This window comes from Bufo bufo, chromosome 10 (genome assembly GCF_905171765.1).
Source record: "Bufo bufo chromosome 10, aBufBuf1.1, whole genome shotgun sequence".
Classification (NCBI taxonomy): Eukaryota; Metazoa; Chordata; class Amphibia; order Anura; family Bufonidae; genus Bufo; species Bufo bufo.
The window spans coordinates 145,602,267-145,615,977 of record NC_053398.1 but is presented as its reverse complement, the minus strand read 5'-3'; the positions used below and the strand labels follow the sequence as shown (position 1 = coordinate 145,615,977).

The window sequence follows — 13,711 nt, the reverse complement described above, 5'->3', positions numbered from 1 at the left end:
TCCTGTGTGATACTGTCTGCTGAGCTGTGTATCTAATCCTATCCCGTGTGATACTGTCCGCTGAGCTGTGTATCTAATCCTACCCTGTGTGATACAGTCTGCTGAGCTGTGTATCTAATCCTGTCCTGTGTGATACTGCCTGCTGAGCTGTGTATCTAATCCTATCCTGTGTGATACTGTCTGCTGAGCTGTGTATCTAATCCTACCCTGTGTGATACAGTCTGCTGAGCTGTGTATCTAATCCTACCCTGTGTGATACAGTCTGCTGAGCTGTGTATCTAATCCTGTCCTGTGTGATACTGCCTGCTGAGCTGTGTATCTAATCCTATCCTGTGTGATACTGTCTGCTGAGCTGTGTATCTAATCCTATCCTGTGTGATACAGTCTGCTGAGCTGTGTATCTAATCCTATCAGGAGGAGGCCGGAACCATCCGCTGCCCTCGCCCTCCGTATGTCACAGACGCCCTCACGTCCCCCCACAGATGTGCTCTGAAGCACCGCCCGCCCTCACTTACCCCTTTTTCCCAGTCACACGAGCAGCACCCAGTTGCATCAGCCGGCAGCCTCGTTATCGCTGGCTGCCATCCCTCTCATCCAATCGGAACGCACCGCCATTACCTGTTATCCAATCAGAGGAATGCAGGGGCGGAGATTCTACTGTCAGCGCTTTCTGCTTGTCCGATCTGAGACAACGTGAGAAGCCGGAGAAACGAGCGCAGATCCCGGTAATAGCCGCCACCTGCAGGAGCGGTCACCAGCCAGGAGCCAAGGGAGAAGCGCCGGAGCGGGGGTAATACAGGCCGGGTATCTATAGTTACCCCGGATATAGAGGTGTATGGTGGTAACAGCCTGGTATCAATAGCCCCCCCCCCCCCCCCGGAGGGTAGTTACCCCAGATATAGTGGTGTATAGAGGGGTAACAGCCTGGGGTATCTATAGAGACACCCCCCCCCCCCCCCCCCAGAGGAGGGTAGTTACCCCAGATATAGTGGTGTATAGAGGGGTAACAGCCTGGTATCAATAGCCCCCCCCCCCCCCCCAGAGGAGGGTAATTACCCCAGATATAGGGGGGTATGGTGGTAACAGCCTTGTATCAATAGCCCCCCCCCCCCCTTCCCCGAGGGTAGTTACCACAGATATAGTGGTGTATAGAGGGGTAGCAGCCTGGTATCTATAGCCCCCCCCCCCCCCCCGATATAGAGGGGTAACAGCCTGGGGTATCTATAGAGACACCCCCCCCCCCCCCAGGAGGGTAGTTACCCCAGATATAGTGGTGTATAGAGGGGTAACAGCCTGGTATCTATAGAGACACCCCCCCCCCCCCCCCGAGGAGGGTATGGGGGTAACAGCCTGCTATCTATAGACCCCCTAAATGAGGGTAATTACCCCAGATATAGTGGTGTATGGGGGTAACAGTCTGCTATCTATAGACTCCCTAGAGGAGGGTAATTACCCCAGATATAGGGGTGTATGGGGGTATAACAGCCTGCTATCTATAGACCCCCTAGAGGAGGGTAATTACCCCAGATATAGGGGTGTATGGGGGTATAACAGCCTGCTATCTATAGACCCCCTAGAGGAGGGTAATTACCCCAGATATAGGGGTGTATGGGGGTATAACAGCCTGCTATCTTTAGACCCCCTAGAGGAGGGTAATTACCCCAGATATAGGGGTGTATGGGGGTATAACAGCCTGCTATCTATAGACCCCCTAGAGGAGGGTAATTACCCCAGATATAGGGGTGTATGGGGGTATAACAGCCTGCTATCTATAGACCCCCTAGAGGAGGGTAATTACCCCAGATATAGGGGTGTATGGGGGTATAACAGCCTGCTATCTATAGACCCCCCAGAGAAGTGTAAGTTCATTGCTCTCTGGGGTGGTCTTCATTTCTCCGGGGTCCTGGCTGTCGGTGCCCCTGCACTATTGCAGTATCTGAGGGTCCCCTGTGAGGTTGGAGCCATCATTTTGACACGCGGTGTTCTTCTTTGCAGCTTGCAGTTACCATGACGACTTCGCTGACCGCCGCCGAGATCCGACAGAAGTTTATCGACTTCTTCAAGGAGAATGGCCACACGTACGTCCACTCCTCCGCCACCGTCCCCCTGGATGACCCCACCCTGCTGTTCGCCAACGCAGGCATGAACCAGGTGCGTCCAGTGTGAGGGCGCCCCCACCTGTGTGAGAGGTCTGGGGTACTGCTGGAACCTGAGGAGTACGGGGGGCCCCTCACCAACATTTACCATACTGTGATGTCCATCAGTGAATGGAGTGATGATTCCGCCCCCTACAAAGCGGATAGTGGGGGAGGGGGGTCATGCCCCCCCCCCCCTTCTCATCAACTAGGCGTGTCCCTCCTGCCCGTAGATGTGTGGGGATCTAAAGGGGGGCTTTGCAGACAGTTTTGTCCACACAATCCTCTGTAATAAACCTTCAGCTGTGAGAAGTATAAAAATCGGGATGGGTGTTGTAGCATCTAGATGTAAACAAGAAGATTCTCTTTCACTGACAGCAAGCGGACATCTTAATAGCCAGGGAAACGTGAAGTGTATGAGGTTCCCAGGGATTCCTGATTTTAATACTGGTTGATGGGGGTCTGGAGCAGGGTCTGAGCATGGTAGATGTTGGGGGTCCTCCTGCTGGATCCGTGGCATAAAGCAAGTGTAGTGCTGTGCGGCGGGCGGGCGTGAGAGCTGTGCGGCGGGCGGGCGTGAGAGCTGTGCGGCGGGCGGGCGGGCGTGAGTGCTGTGCGGCGGGCGTGAGTGCTGTGCGGCGGGCGTGAGTGCTGTGCGGCGGGCGTGAGTGCTGTGCGGCGGGCGTGAGTGCTGTGCGGCGGGCGGGCGGGCGGGCGTGAGTGCTGTGCGGCGGGCGGGCGTGAGAGCGCTGCAGGGGGCCTCTTATTACTCAGCATTTTGTATGGAGAGCTGACGGGGATGGTGCCGCCCGTCCCCCACGTGTCAGCAGATTAGTCAGTCCGTTCTGTGCGCTGTCATTACGAATGTATCAGCAGCTGTAGCCCCCCACCTGATGAGACCCCTGCAGCTCAGCGGGGCCCCGGGTCAGATCAGCCATGTGGCCCCATATGAGGCCTTCAATGCTGACGGCAGCCACTTTCCACGTGGGGATAAGGCAGGATTCGTCGCATTCTGAGTAGTTTTTAGACCTGGTGTAGTCGGTGGGTGGCTCCTGGCCGGCGGTGTACTTACTGGTGGCACAGGATGTGGCGTTGTCACGTGGCCGCCGGCTAAGTGCAGCCCTAGTAAACGCCTGTGATCACTTGTGTGGGGGCCGCGGTATTCGATGCAGCTGTCTGGATAGAACTCTGATTAATGCGTGTCTGCTGAGAATGATGAGTTTTGCGGATGATGAGGGTGATGTCCCACACTAACCATCTGCTCTTCCTTTTCTTCAGTTTAAGCCGATCTTTCTGAACACCATTGACCCTTCCCACCCTATGGCCAAGCTGGTCCGAGCCGCCAACACCCAGAAGTGCATCCGTGCTGGCGGGAAGCACAACGACCTGGATGACGTGGGGAAGGACGTCTACCATCACACCTTCTTTGAGATGCTGGGCTCCTGGTCCTTTGGGGACTACTTCAAGGTGAGGCCTCGCGGTCAGTGCTGCTGTGGTGTGATGGTATTCCTGGCGGGATATTAACCCTGGTCTGCCCCCTGTAGGAGCTGGCGTGTAAACTGGCCCTGGACCTTCTGACCAAGGAATTTGGCATAGACATTGATCGCCTGTACGTCACCTACTTTGGTGGTAACGAGGCGGCAGGTTTGGAACCGGACCTGGAATGTAAGCAGATTTGGCTCAACCTGGGGTAAGATGGGGTCTCCTGGGGTGGGGTCCTTACAGGACCAGAGGGGATCTACGGCGCAACGCTGACTCCTCGTTTTCTCCAGGCTTCCCGAGAGCCGCATATTACCAGGCAGCATGAAGGACAACTTCTGGGAGATGGGGGACACGGGCCCCTGTGGACCCTGCAGCGAGATGCACTTTGACCGGATTGGGGGCCGCGATGCCTCTCACTTGGTCAATATGGACGACCCCAACGTGCTGGAGATCTGGAACCTGGTGTTCATTCAGTTTAACAGGTAAACCTGCGGGAGCGGAGAGGTCACCCATGAAGTAGAGTTCATATGTTTAAAGGGCCGGCCCAGTCAGCCACATAATCGCATTGTGTTCCAACGTAATTCCTGTGCAGAGCAATGTGTTTCCATGGTTACAGACATCAAATGCGCTGTCCGTCTTGGACTGTAACGCTGGCTGTTCTGTTGTAGGGAAAGTGACGGCAGCCTAAAACCATTGCCCAAGAAAAGTATTGACACCGGGATGGGTCTGGAGCGGCTGGTGTCCGTGCTGCAGAGCAAGATGTCCAACTACGACACTGACCTCTTCGTTCCATACTTTGATGCCATCCAGAAGGTACGGGAGGCTTTATACTCTATGGCGTTCATCGGCACTGCAGATTATAACGAGGCCAGCGGGGGTTGGGAGGACGTGAAGCTGCACTGCCGCCCTCCATATTAGGGCTCTTTCACACGAGCGGATCCCGTGCGGGTAATCTGCTGCGTGAAAGAGAGCCAAGCCCCGCTCCGGACAGCAGAGACACGGAGCATGGACATGACTGATAACGCTCCGTGTCCCTCTGTGATCTGAGATAAAGTTGTCACTGTGATTTTGTAGTAAAAAGGTCACAGAGGCGCGGAGCGTTATCAATCATGTTACTGCTTCGTGTCTCTGCGGTCCGGAACGGGGCTTGGCTCTCTTTCACGCAGCAGATTACCCGCACGGGATCCGCTCGTGTGAAAGAGCCCTTACAGTCAACATATAGGGGATGCTGGGTAAATGAATTGATCCCAAGTTACAGCATGTCTCATACTCCAGAGCAGCATTCACATGCCTGCAGGCGTCAGAGCTAAGGCCTTCCAGCAGGATCCCCAGCTTGTTCAGTGTCTGCACACAGCATGCTGGCTGTCCCGATTGGTTTATGTAGCGGCTGGTTATGTAAAGTGTCTTTTGTCACAGGGCACCGGGGCAAGGCCCTATTCTGGCAAGGTGGGCGCAGAGGATGAAGATGGTGTAGACATGGCATACAGAGTGCTCGCAGATCACGCCAGGACCATCACAGTTGCCCTTGCTGATGGTGGGAGACCGGACAATACTGGCCGTGGGTAAGTCTTGTAGGGAAGGGTTGGTGTTTCTGCCGTGGGGAATTGTCGCCTCATCTCTTTCATACTTGGTTGTAGATATGTTTTACGCCGAATCCTGCGCCGCGCTGTGAGATACACTCACGAGAAACTTGGTGCATCCAAAGGCTTCTTCGCCAGCCTGGTTGATGTTGTCGTCCAATCGCTGGTAAATGTCGCTCATTGTGTCCTCCCTGCGTCATGTCATCTGCTGCCTGCAATGTCGTCGTCTTCTTCTGTCCATGCAGGGGGACGCTTTCCCCGAGCTTAAGAAGGACCCTGACATGGTAAAGGACATCATTAACGAGGAGGAGACTCAGTTCCTGAAAACTCTCAGCAGGGGGCGCCGCATCCTGGACCGGAAGATACAGAGCCTGGGGGAGAGCAAGACCATCCCTGGTAAGAGAAGCCGCTCACTGCAGGGCCTTCCATGACAGACAGCGCTGAGGACTAAGCCGAGTCCTGCTTCCCCCCCCCCCTTTCCCCAGGTGACACCGCATGGTTGCTGTACGACACATATGGATTCCCTGTGGATCTGACCGGCCTGATTGCAGAGGAACGAGGCATGAAAGTGGATATGGAGAGCTTTGAAGAGGAGCGAAAGGCCGCCCAGGTAACACTTCACGCCGTTCATCAGGTCGTTCAGGACTGCTCCACCCATCATCCACCTCTCTGCCTATGTTGGACTCTAGTAGATGGACCAATAATGGAGCAGCAGAATATTCACTGCTTCCTGTGTCGGAGAGTAGTCCTCATCCTCTACCCTGTGTCCTATTACAGCTCAAGTCTCAGGGGAAGGGGGCAGGTGACGAGGACCTGTTGATGTTGGATATTTACGCCATTGAAAAGCTGCGCACCCGGGGTCTGGAGCCGACAGATGATTCCACAAAGTACAACTACACGTCAAGTCCAGATGGTGTCTACGGTAAGACGAGGTGGTGCTCGGTGTATGTCATGGGGCAAATATAACCAACGATTCCTTGTGCATTGTCACATTCTGCTGCTCTGCAGTGTTTAATGGAGTGGAGGCCACTCTGAGGGCCATTCGGCGGGAGAAGACCTTTGTGGATGAGGTCCACACAGGGCAGGAGTGCGGTCTGGTCCTAGATAAGACCTGCTTCTATGCAGAACAAGGAGGACAGACGTACGATGAGGGATACATGGTTCGGGTGGATGACAGCAGCGAGGACGTGAGTATGGGCGATGGGGAAGGGATCACTTTCTAGGTCACTGCTATTTAGGAATGTCAAATAGTTAGACTTGTGATGGGTGTGAGGTTCGGCTTGAGGCGTCATTGAGTGATCTTGTCTTTGTAGAAAACAGAGTTCAGTGTAAGGAACACACAGGTCCGGGGCGGTTACGTCCTACACGTGGGGACTGTGTACGGCAACCTAAAGGTCGGTGACCGCGTACATCTCTACGTCGATGAGGTGAGTTCGCGGTTCTTCCCCATTTACTAGAGGAAATGCCGGGATCGGCCTTCTTGTAATAAACGTGTCTTCACATTGTAGGCAAGGCGACGTCCAGTTATGAGCAACCACACAGCCACCCACATCCTGAACTTTGCCCTGCGCTCGGTCCTCGGGGAGGCGGATCAGCGGGGGTCTCTGGTTGCTCCTGACAGGTTGAGGTTTGATTTCACAGCAAAAGGAGCCATGAGCACAAATGAAATCCGCAGAACAGAGGAGATCGCAAACCAGCTGATCCAGGAGAAGAAGGTGAATGAGACATCACTGACCCTAGCCCCCCCGACAGGAAACCCTCTAATTATCATCTGTTTAGTGACAAAGGTCTATATATCTTTGCCCAGACCGTCTATGCCTTGGACTGTCCCTTAGCAGCTGCTAAAGAAATTCAGGGGCTACGTGCGGTGTTTGATGAGACCTACCCGGACCCTGTACGCGTGGTGTCTGTAGGGATCCCTGTAGAAGATCTGCTGGCTGACCCCTCTGGCCCCGCAGGCTCTGTGACGTCGGTGGAGTTCTGTGGTGGAACGTAAGTGATGGGTCACTGGCCTACCACATGTAGACTTCTGGTGCAGAGGTCCCTGACATTGACTTCTCTTTCCAGGCACCTGCAGAACTCTGGCCATGCTGGACAGTTTGTCATTGTCACAGAAGAAGCCATTGCAAAGGGAATCCGGAGAATTGTGGCCCTCACCGGGGTGGCAGCGCAGAAGGTGAGTTGTATCTGCCTCTGCCCTGTTGAGCAGCTCGATGGCGGCTCAGATGATGACTTTCTTACCTGTTGCTGCAGGCTGTGAGGAGGCAGGAGACCCTGAAAGCTGCACTCGCTCAACTGGAAGCCAAAGTGAAGCAGCAGACTACCCCCAACAAGGATGTTCAGAAGGACATTGCTGACCTCAGCGAGGTATGACCACCACACGGTGCCCTCTGCTCTTCTCTCTCTCTGCCTCTCTGACCTCCTTGTCGTGTCCTCAGACCCTGGCTACAGCAGTCATCTCTCAGTGGCAGAAGGACGAGCTCCGAGAACTGCTGAGATCCCTTAAGAAGACGATGGATGATCTAGACCGCTCCAGCAAAGCTGATATCCAGAAGCGGGTGAGTGTGACCAGAACCTACTGTGACCATGATGGCTGCAATGTGCGTTTTTACTTCAAGTTTCTGTTCCTGTTCAGGTCCTGGAAAAGACAAAACAGCTGATAGCAGAAAACCCGAACCAACCCCTCCTGGTCCTAGAGATGGAAGCGGGGGCATCTGCCAAGGTGCGTTCATATTGCTCTCACAACTTCTCCGGTCCTGCTCGCTGCTTTCCATCACTCTTCTAGTCTCTCTTCTCCTTTTCTCAGGCTCTGAATGAATCTCTGAAACTGCTCAAGTCTCAGTCTCCGAACACCTCAGCCATAATCTTTGCTGTGGACAACGAGGCTGGAAAAATCACCTGCCTGTGCCAAGTGCCCCAGGTAAACAAGACGGGCAGCCCTTTATGGGACCAGTCCGGGGTTCTTGGTCAGCTTGAGTGCCTGACTGATCTTCTCTTCCACAGGAGGCCGCGGACAAAGGCCTGAAAGCCAACGAGTGGGTGCAGCAAGTGACTGACCTGATGGACGGTAAGGGAGGCGGGAAGGATACGTCGGCACAGGCCACTGGCAGGAACCTGAGTTGCCTTCCTGACGTGCTGAGACTGGCCGAGGACTTCGCCAAACTCAAGTTCGATTCCTTGAAGAACTAAAAGGGAGAAGTCATTGTGACAACACTGGAGAGAACGCTCCTTCCGTCTAGTGCTTGTGGGACCGTTTATCCACCTGGCATGGAAAGGGTTAATGTGGTGGCACTGGCCCCCGTGGACATGTTTCATCCTGTAGTTTCAACCCCCCCCCCCTCCCTTCTCCCTCCTCCCTCAGTATTAGTGCATCGCTCATTCATTGGCCTTGCATGGGACGTAGCTGCTCACATTCCCTTACAGACAAAAAGGGATTAGCCAGGAAAGGGTTAAGAATGTAGCCTGTTAATAACCTGTGTCCTGCCCTCTGGTATTGGGGGCCCGACGTGTTCACCGCCTTGTATGTAGAGCAAGACTTACATGTCTGACCTTAAATAAAAAAATAACTGATGCAAAGTGTTGGGGGTCCATGTGTACACGCCATAGAAGGGCCCTGCCCAAAGTGCAGGTCACTGGGGCCCCACATGTCCAGAACCAGCAGCAATAATGGGACCCTGGATTACAGGTCACTGGGGCCCCACATGTCTGAAGTATAAGAAAATAATGTACAGCCATTACTGGAGCAGCCGGAGACCTGAACAACATTTAACACTTAGGCCTCTTTCACACAGGCGTCCCGGATTGTGTGTCCATTGCGGGTAAACCCGCGCGACGCAATTTCAGTCGGTTTTGACTGCAATTGCGTCGTTCAGTTTTTATCACGCGGGTGCAATGCGTTTTGCACGCGTGTGATAAAAAACTGAATGTGGTACCCAGACCCGAACCCTGACTTCTCCACTGAAGTTCGCGTTTGGTTTCGGAGTTTTGTATATTTTATTATTTTCCCTTATAACATGGTTACAGAGGAAAATAATAGCATTCTTAATACAGAATGCTTATTAAAATGTGCCTTGAGGGGTTAAAAAATAAATAAAATTAACTCGCCTCATCCACTTGATCGCGCAGCCGGCATCATATTCTTTCAGGACCTTTGACGTAAAGATCCTTCTATCTTCATTCAGCAGGACCTGCGCTGACGTCACCTGAGCGCGATTACGTCATTAAAGGTCCTTTAGCAGGTCCTGAAAGAAGACTATGCCGGCTGCGCCATCAAGTGGATGAGGGGAGGTTAATTTTAATTTTTTTTTTAACCCCTCCATCCCTAATTTACTTTGCATTCTTAATACAGAATGCTATCATTTCCCCTTACAACCATGTTATAAGGGAGACTAATGCTGTGAATTTACGTTAATGGGGTCCGGGGTTGCTCATCCCTATCATCTCCAAGCAACCATGCGTGAAAATTGCACCGCATCCGCACTTGCTGCATGTAAAACGCAGAATATAGAACATGCTGCGATTTTCACGTAACGCACAAGTGATGCGTGAAAATCACCGCTCATCCATTCAGTGTGGATGCAATGCGTTCACCTCGCGCATTGCACCCGCGTGGAAAACTCGCCCATGTGAAAGCGGCTTTAGCGTACTGGAGGTTTTTGCGTTTTCATTTTTCTTCCTTGAGCCATAAGTTATTTCTCCGTTCACATGTCCATATGAGGGCTTGTTTTTTGTGGGACAAGTTGTACTTTCTAATGCCACCATTTAGTATGGCATACCATGTAGTGGGAAGCGGGGGGAAAAATTCCAAAGGATGGGGGGGGGAGAAACGCAATTCCTCCACTGTTTTGAGTTTTGTCCCTGCAGCTTTCCCTTTTTGCGGCAAAACTGACCCTGTACGATTACGATACCAAATATGTATAGGTTTTTATGTCTAAATAGTGTAAAAATACATTTAAATTGTAAAAACTATTTTTAAATTTTTTTTTTTTACATCACCATATTCTGACCCCCATAACTTTTTTTTATTATAGTTATGTCTACTGAGCTGTGCGGGACAACCTAGTTTTTATTGATATCATTTTGGAGAGTGTGACTTTTTGATCTCGTTTTATAAAATTTTTTGAGTAAGAAGAAATGAAAAAATGGCCAATTGGCCATTTTGACCCTTTTTGTATTTTAATAGTACGGGAGTTTTCGGACATGGTGATACCCATGATGATTATATTTTTTTATTCTATGGAGGAGGGTGATTTAAACGTAATTTCTTTTACTTATGGTTTTGAAGCTCCTATTTGAGCCTACAAAACTTTTTTTTTTTTAACCCTCATGGGTTTTGCTCATTTCTAATGTTGGCCTGAAATAAGAATTGCAGCTTCAATACCCTGGGTCTCTTCAGATAGATCCAGCTTATTAAAACCACATACCAGCATCCTCATTGGCCGCAGAGGATGCTGTTAAGAAGCGCGAGCTTCTGGGTTTTCATCCTTTAGAGCAGGGACGCTCAACCTGCGGCCCTCCAGCTGTTGTAAAACTACAACTCCCACAATACCCTGCTGTAGGCTGCCTGAGAATGCTGGGGGTTGTAGTTTTGCAACAGCGGGAAGGCCGTAGGTTGAGCATCCCTGCTTTAGAGGCTGTGGTCACACTTGATAACGGCCTGTAAAGGTTTTAATGACTGTGATGGCCATGTTTGCATTTCCCTCCAGTGCCATACATGTATGGTGCTGGTACCGAAGGGGTTAACAAATGAACTGCAAGTATCAGCCATCAGGATGCCAATGTAAGGCAGTGTTTGGTCCTTCAGTGAGTGTGAGCCAAAACCAGGAGTGGAGCCTCCACAGAGATAAGGGGAAGATCTGCACCCGGTTTTGGCTCAAAAGCACTGACTGTGAATAAGGGCTCATGCCCATGACTGCGGTTTTGCTCTGCATGCATTTGGCCCGGTCTTCATGTTTTGTGGAGCACAAAACACCCAACAGTTGTGCGCATGAGCCCTAAGCCAGCAGCGTGTGGGCCAGAAGCTGCAACTCTTAACACTCATCCCAGACCCATTCTGGCCGTGGCCCCCAGCCGCTCTGTCCCTTCCTCCCCTCAGTCTCGCTGGTTTCTCTATTACTATTCCTACCTAGTTTCCCCCCAGCCGCTCTATCCCTCCCCTCAGTCTCGCTGGTTTCTCGCGGCCGCTCTGTCCCCCCTTCGATCTCGCTGGTTTCTCGCGGCCGCTCTGTCCTTCCCTCCCCCCAGTCTCGCTGGTTTCTCGCGGCCGCTCTGTCCTTCCCTCCCCCCCAGTCTCGCTGGTTTCTCGCGGCCGCTCTATCCTTCCCCTCAGTCTCGCTGGTTTCTCGCGGCCGCTCTGTCCTCCTCCTCCCCTAGGTCTCGTTGGTTGTTGGAGGCCCAGACCTCTCAGCTCTCACGCTGTGCAGTAGCAGTCATGCCCGGTGACAGCCGCCGTGTCCGGGGCCCGGAGGACTCTCAGAGCCCGTTATTGTACGCCGTCTCCGAGCAGCCCCCGGCGGAGAGGACGGGTCGTGGCGCCGGGGAGCCTCGGGCGGTGTTTGTGCGGGCCGGGCTCCTCAGTCAAGCTGCGGGATCCGCTTATGTGGAGGCTGGGGGCACGAAGGTGCTGTGCGCGGTGTCCGGGCCCCGGGAGTGGGGCGGCGGGGGCAGAGAGAGCCGGGGCCGCCTGGTGTGTGACCTGCGCTGGGCCCCGTTCTCTCGGGCCGGGCCCTGGTCGTCGTCTTCCTCCTCCTCGTCCCCCCGTCAGGCCGGTCTGCTGCTGCAGGAGAGCCTGGAGGCCGCGGTGCGACTGGAGCGGTACCCCCGGGCGGAGCTGGCGGTGTGGGCGCTGGTGCTGGAGGACCGGGGCTCCGCCGTGCCCGCTGCCGTCTCCTGCGCCTCCCTCGCCCTGGCGGACGCCGGAGTGGAGATGTACGACCTGGCGGTGGGCGCGGGGCTGAGCCGGGGCCCCGGGGAGCTGCTGCTGCTGGATCCGGACGACGCCGAGGAGAAGGCGGGAGCCACCATGTATCTCACCCTGCTGCCGACCCTCAACCAGGTGAGCTGAGGGGCTGCTACAGTGTGTCAGGGCAACAGAACCTCAGCGGTGAGAAGTGTTCCCGATCACTGACTGTATATCGGGGTCGTCGGGGGCTCCTGTATATCTGGGGTCGTCGGGGGCTCCTGTATATCTGGGGTCCTCTCTGCGGTGGGGTCGTCGGGGGCTCCTGTATATCGGGGTCGTCGGGGGCTCCTGTATATCTGGGGTCGTCGGGGGCTCCTGTATATCTGGGGTCCTCTCTGCGGTGGGGTCGTCGGGGGCTCCTGTATATCTGGGGTCGTCGGGGGCTCCTGTATATCGGGGTCGTCGGGGGCTCCTGTATATCGGGGTCGTCGGGGGCTCCTGTATATCTGGGGTCCTCTCTGCGGTGGGGTCGTCGGGGGCTCCTGTATATCGGGGTCGTCGGGGGCTCCTGTATATCTGGGGTCCTCTCTGCGGTGGGGTCGTCGGGGGCTCCTGTATATCGGGGTCGTCGGGGGCTCCTGTATATCTGGGGTCCTCTCTGCGGTGGGGTCGTCGGGGGGCTCCTGTATATTGGGGTCCTCTCTGCGGTGGGGTCGTCGGGGGCTCCTGTATATCTGGGGTCCTCTCTGCCGTGGGGTCGTCGGGGGCTCCTGTATATCTGGGGTCCTCTCTGCCGTGGGGTCGTCGGGGGCTCCTTTATTTTAGGGCGTGCCCCTCATGTGTCTCCTCTTGTCCAGGTCTCCGGCCTCCTGTGCAGCGGCGAGTGGGAGGGCGACAGCTCGGTGGCGGCTGTCCGGATGTGTATGGAGGGCTGTCAGCGGCTGTACCCGGTGCTGCAGCAGAGTCTCCTGAAGGCGACGAAGCGGAAGATCCCAGCCCCCGAGACCGCGTGACCCCGGTGGAAGATTTAGGGACAATTCTTGCACATTCAGGACTCTGGACCCCACACATTCCGTGTAATGGAGGATTACTGGACACCGGTCCCTGGAGCTGCTAAGATCTCCTGGTTGTCACTGCCCTGCCCAATCACTGACCAGATGGTTTATTTTTTTTTATTTTTGTAAGAATTGTAAATAAAAATTAGTTTGTGAACCCCAGGTCATGTGATCTGCTTCCCCCTTGGATTTATGCCACCACTGCCCCTCGTAGCCCAGCAGAGCGCGGGGAGCTGTAGTGGCTCCTGGTGCACCTCCCACTCACCCCTGCATGGTGGACAGTCCCTTGAAGCCTCTATTTTGGTGCCTTTGCTCTGTGGTATTTATGGATCAGCCTGGCAGTTGCTCCTTTGTGGCCGATGTGTAGTATCGATGCTGCTGAGGAGCACCAGGATTGACCGGTCAGCGGCGGTGTTCACTGCGCCATCTTGTGGAAATGATATAAAATACAGCCTGGACTGAGCAAAGCAGGGGGTCACATATTAATACACCGTGATGGAGGACACGTGTGAATGAGGTCTTAAATGTCAGAGATGTGCCCCTGTTCTAGATCCTGCA

The 13,711-nt window shown here is 54.1% G+C and overlaps 2 protein-coding genes across 4 annotated transcripts; both read left to right on the top strand.

The window, feature by feature from the left end:
* Positions 1 to 628: 628 nt before the first annotated feature.
* On the top strand, positions 629 to 8,767 carry AARS1 (alanyl-tRNA synthetase 1). 3 transcript variants are annotated; one of them, XM_040409566.1, is made up of 21 exons: positions 629 to 770; positions 1,996 to 2,151; positions 3,414 to 3,602; positions 3,680 to 3,825; positions 3,908 to 4,099; positions 4,286 to 4,430; positions 5,034 to 5,179; positions 5,255 to 5,363; positions 5,443 to 5,593; positions 5,683 to 5,807; positions 5,975 to 6,119; positions 6,206 to 6,384; positions 6,511 to 6,624; positions 6,706 to 6,912; positions 7,005 to 7,189; positions 7,265 to 7,373; positions 7,451 to 7,564; positions 7,636 to 7,755; positions 7,833 to 7,919; positions 8,004 to 8,117; positions 8,201 to 8,767. In XM_040409566.1, exons 2-21 carry the CDS (start codon positions 2,008 to 2,010, stop codon positions 8,384 to 8,386), a joined length of 2,907 nt encoding a protein of 968 aa, XP_040265500.1. In that variant the 5' UTR covers positions 629 to 770; positions 1,996 to 2,007; the 3' UTR covers positions 8,387 to 8,767. The 3 variants fall into 3 exon arrangements, with proteins under 3 accessions (XP_040265500.1, XP_040265502.1, XP_040265501.1); XM_040409568.1 differs by having other exon boundaries at positions 636 to 770; positions 2,003 to 2,151; XM_040409567.1 differs by having other exon boundaries at positions 690 to 790.
* Positions 8,768 to 11,560: 2,793 nt separating this feature from the next.
* Positions 11,561 to 13,295, top strand: EXOSC6 (exosome component 6). Its single transcript, XM_040410347.1, has 2 exons — positions 11,561 to 12,251; positions 12,956 to 13,295. Exons 1-2 carry the CDS (start codon positions 11,628 to 11,630, stop codon positions 13,109 to 13,111), a joined length of 780 nt encoding a protein of 259 aa, XP_040266281.1. The 5' UTR covers positions 11,561 to 11,627; the 3' UTR covers positions 13,112 to 13,295.
* Positions 13,296 to 13,711: the final 416 nt, after the last annotated feature.

Coding starts and splice junctions, on each gene's coding strand:
- AARS1 (XM_040409566.1), top strand. CDS start 2,008: ATGACGACTTCGCTGACCGCCGCCGAGATCCGACAGAAGTTTATCGAC. Junction 4,431..5,033: donor ACTTTGATGCCATCCAGAAG/GTACGGGAGGCT, acceptor CTTTTGTCACAG/GGCACCGGGGCAAGGCCCTA. Junction 7,756..7,832: donor AAGCTGATATCCAGAAGCGG/GTGAGTGTGACC, acceptor GTTCCTGTTCAG/GTCCTGGAAAAGACAAAACA.
- EXOSC6 (XM_040410347.1), top strand. CDS start 11,628: ATGCCCGGTGACAGCCGCCGTGTCCGGGGCCCGGAGGACTCTCAGAGC. Junction 12,252..12,955: donor TGCTGCCGACCCTCAACCAG/GTGAGCTGAGGG, acceptor CCTCTTGTCCAG/GTCTCCGGCCTCCTGTGCAG.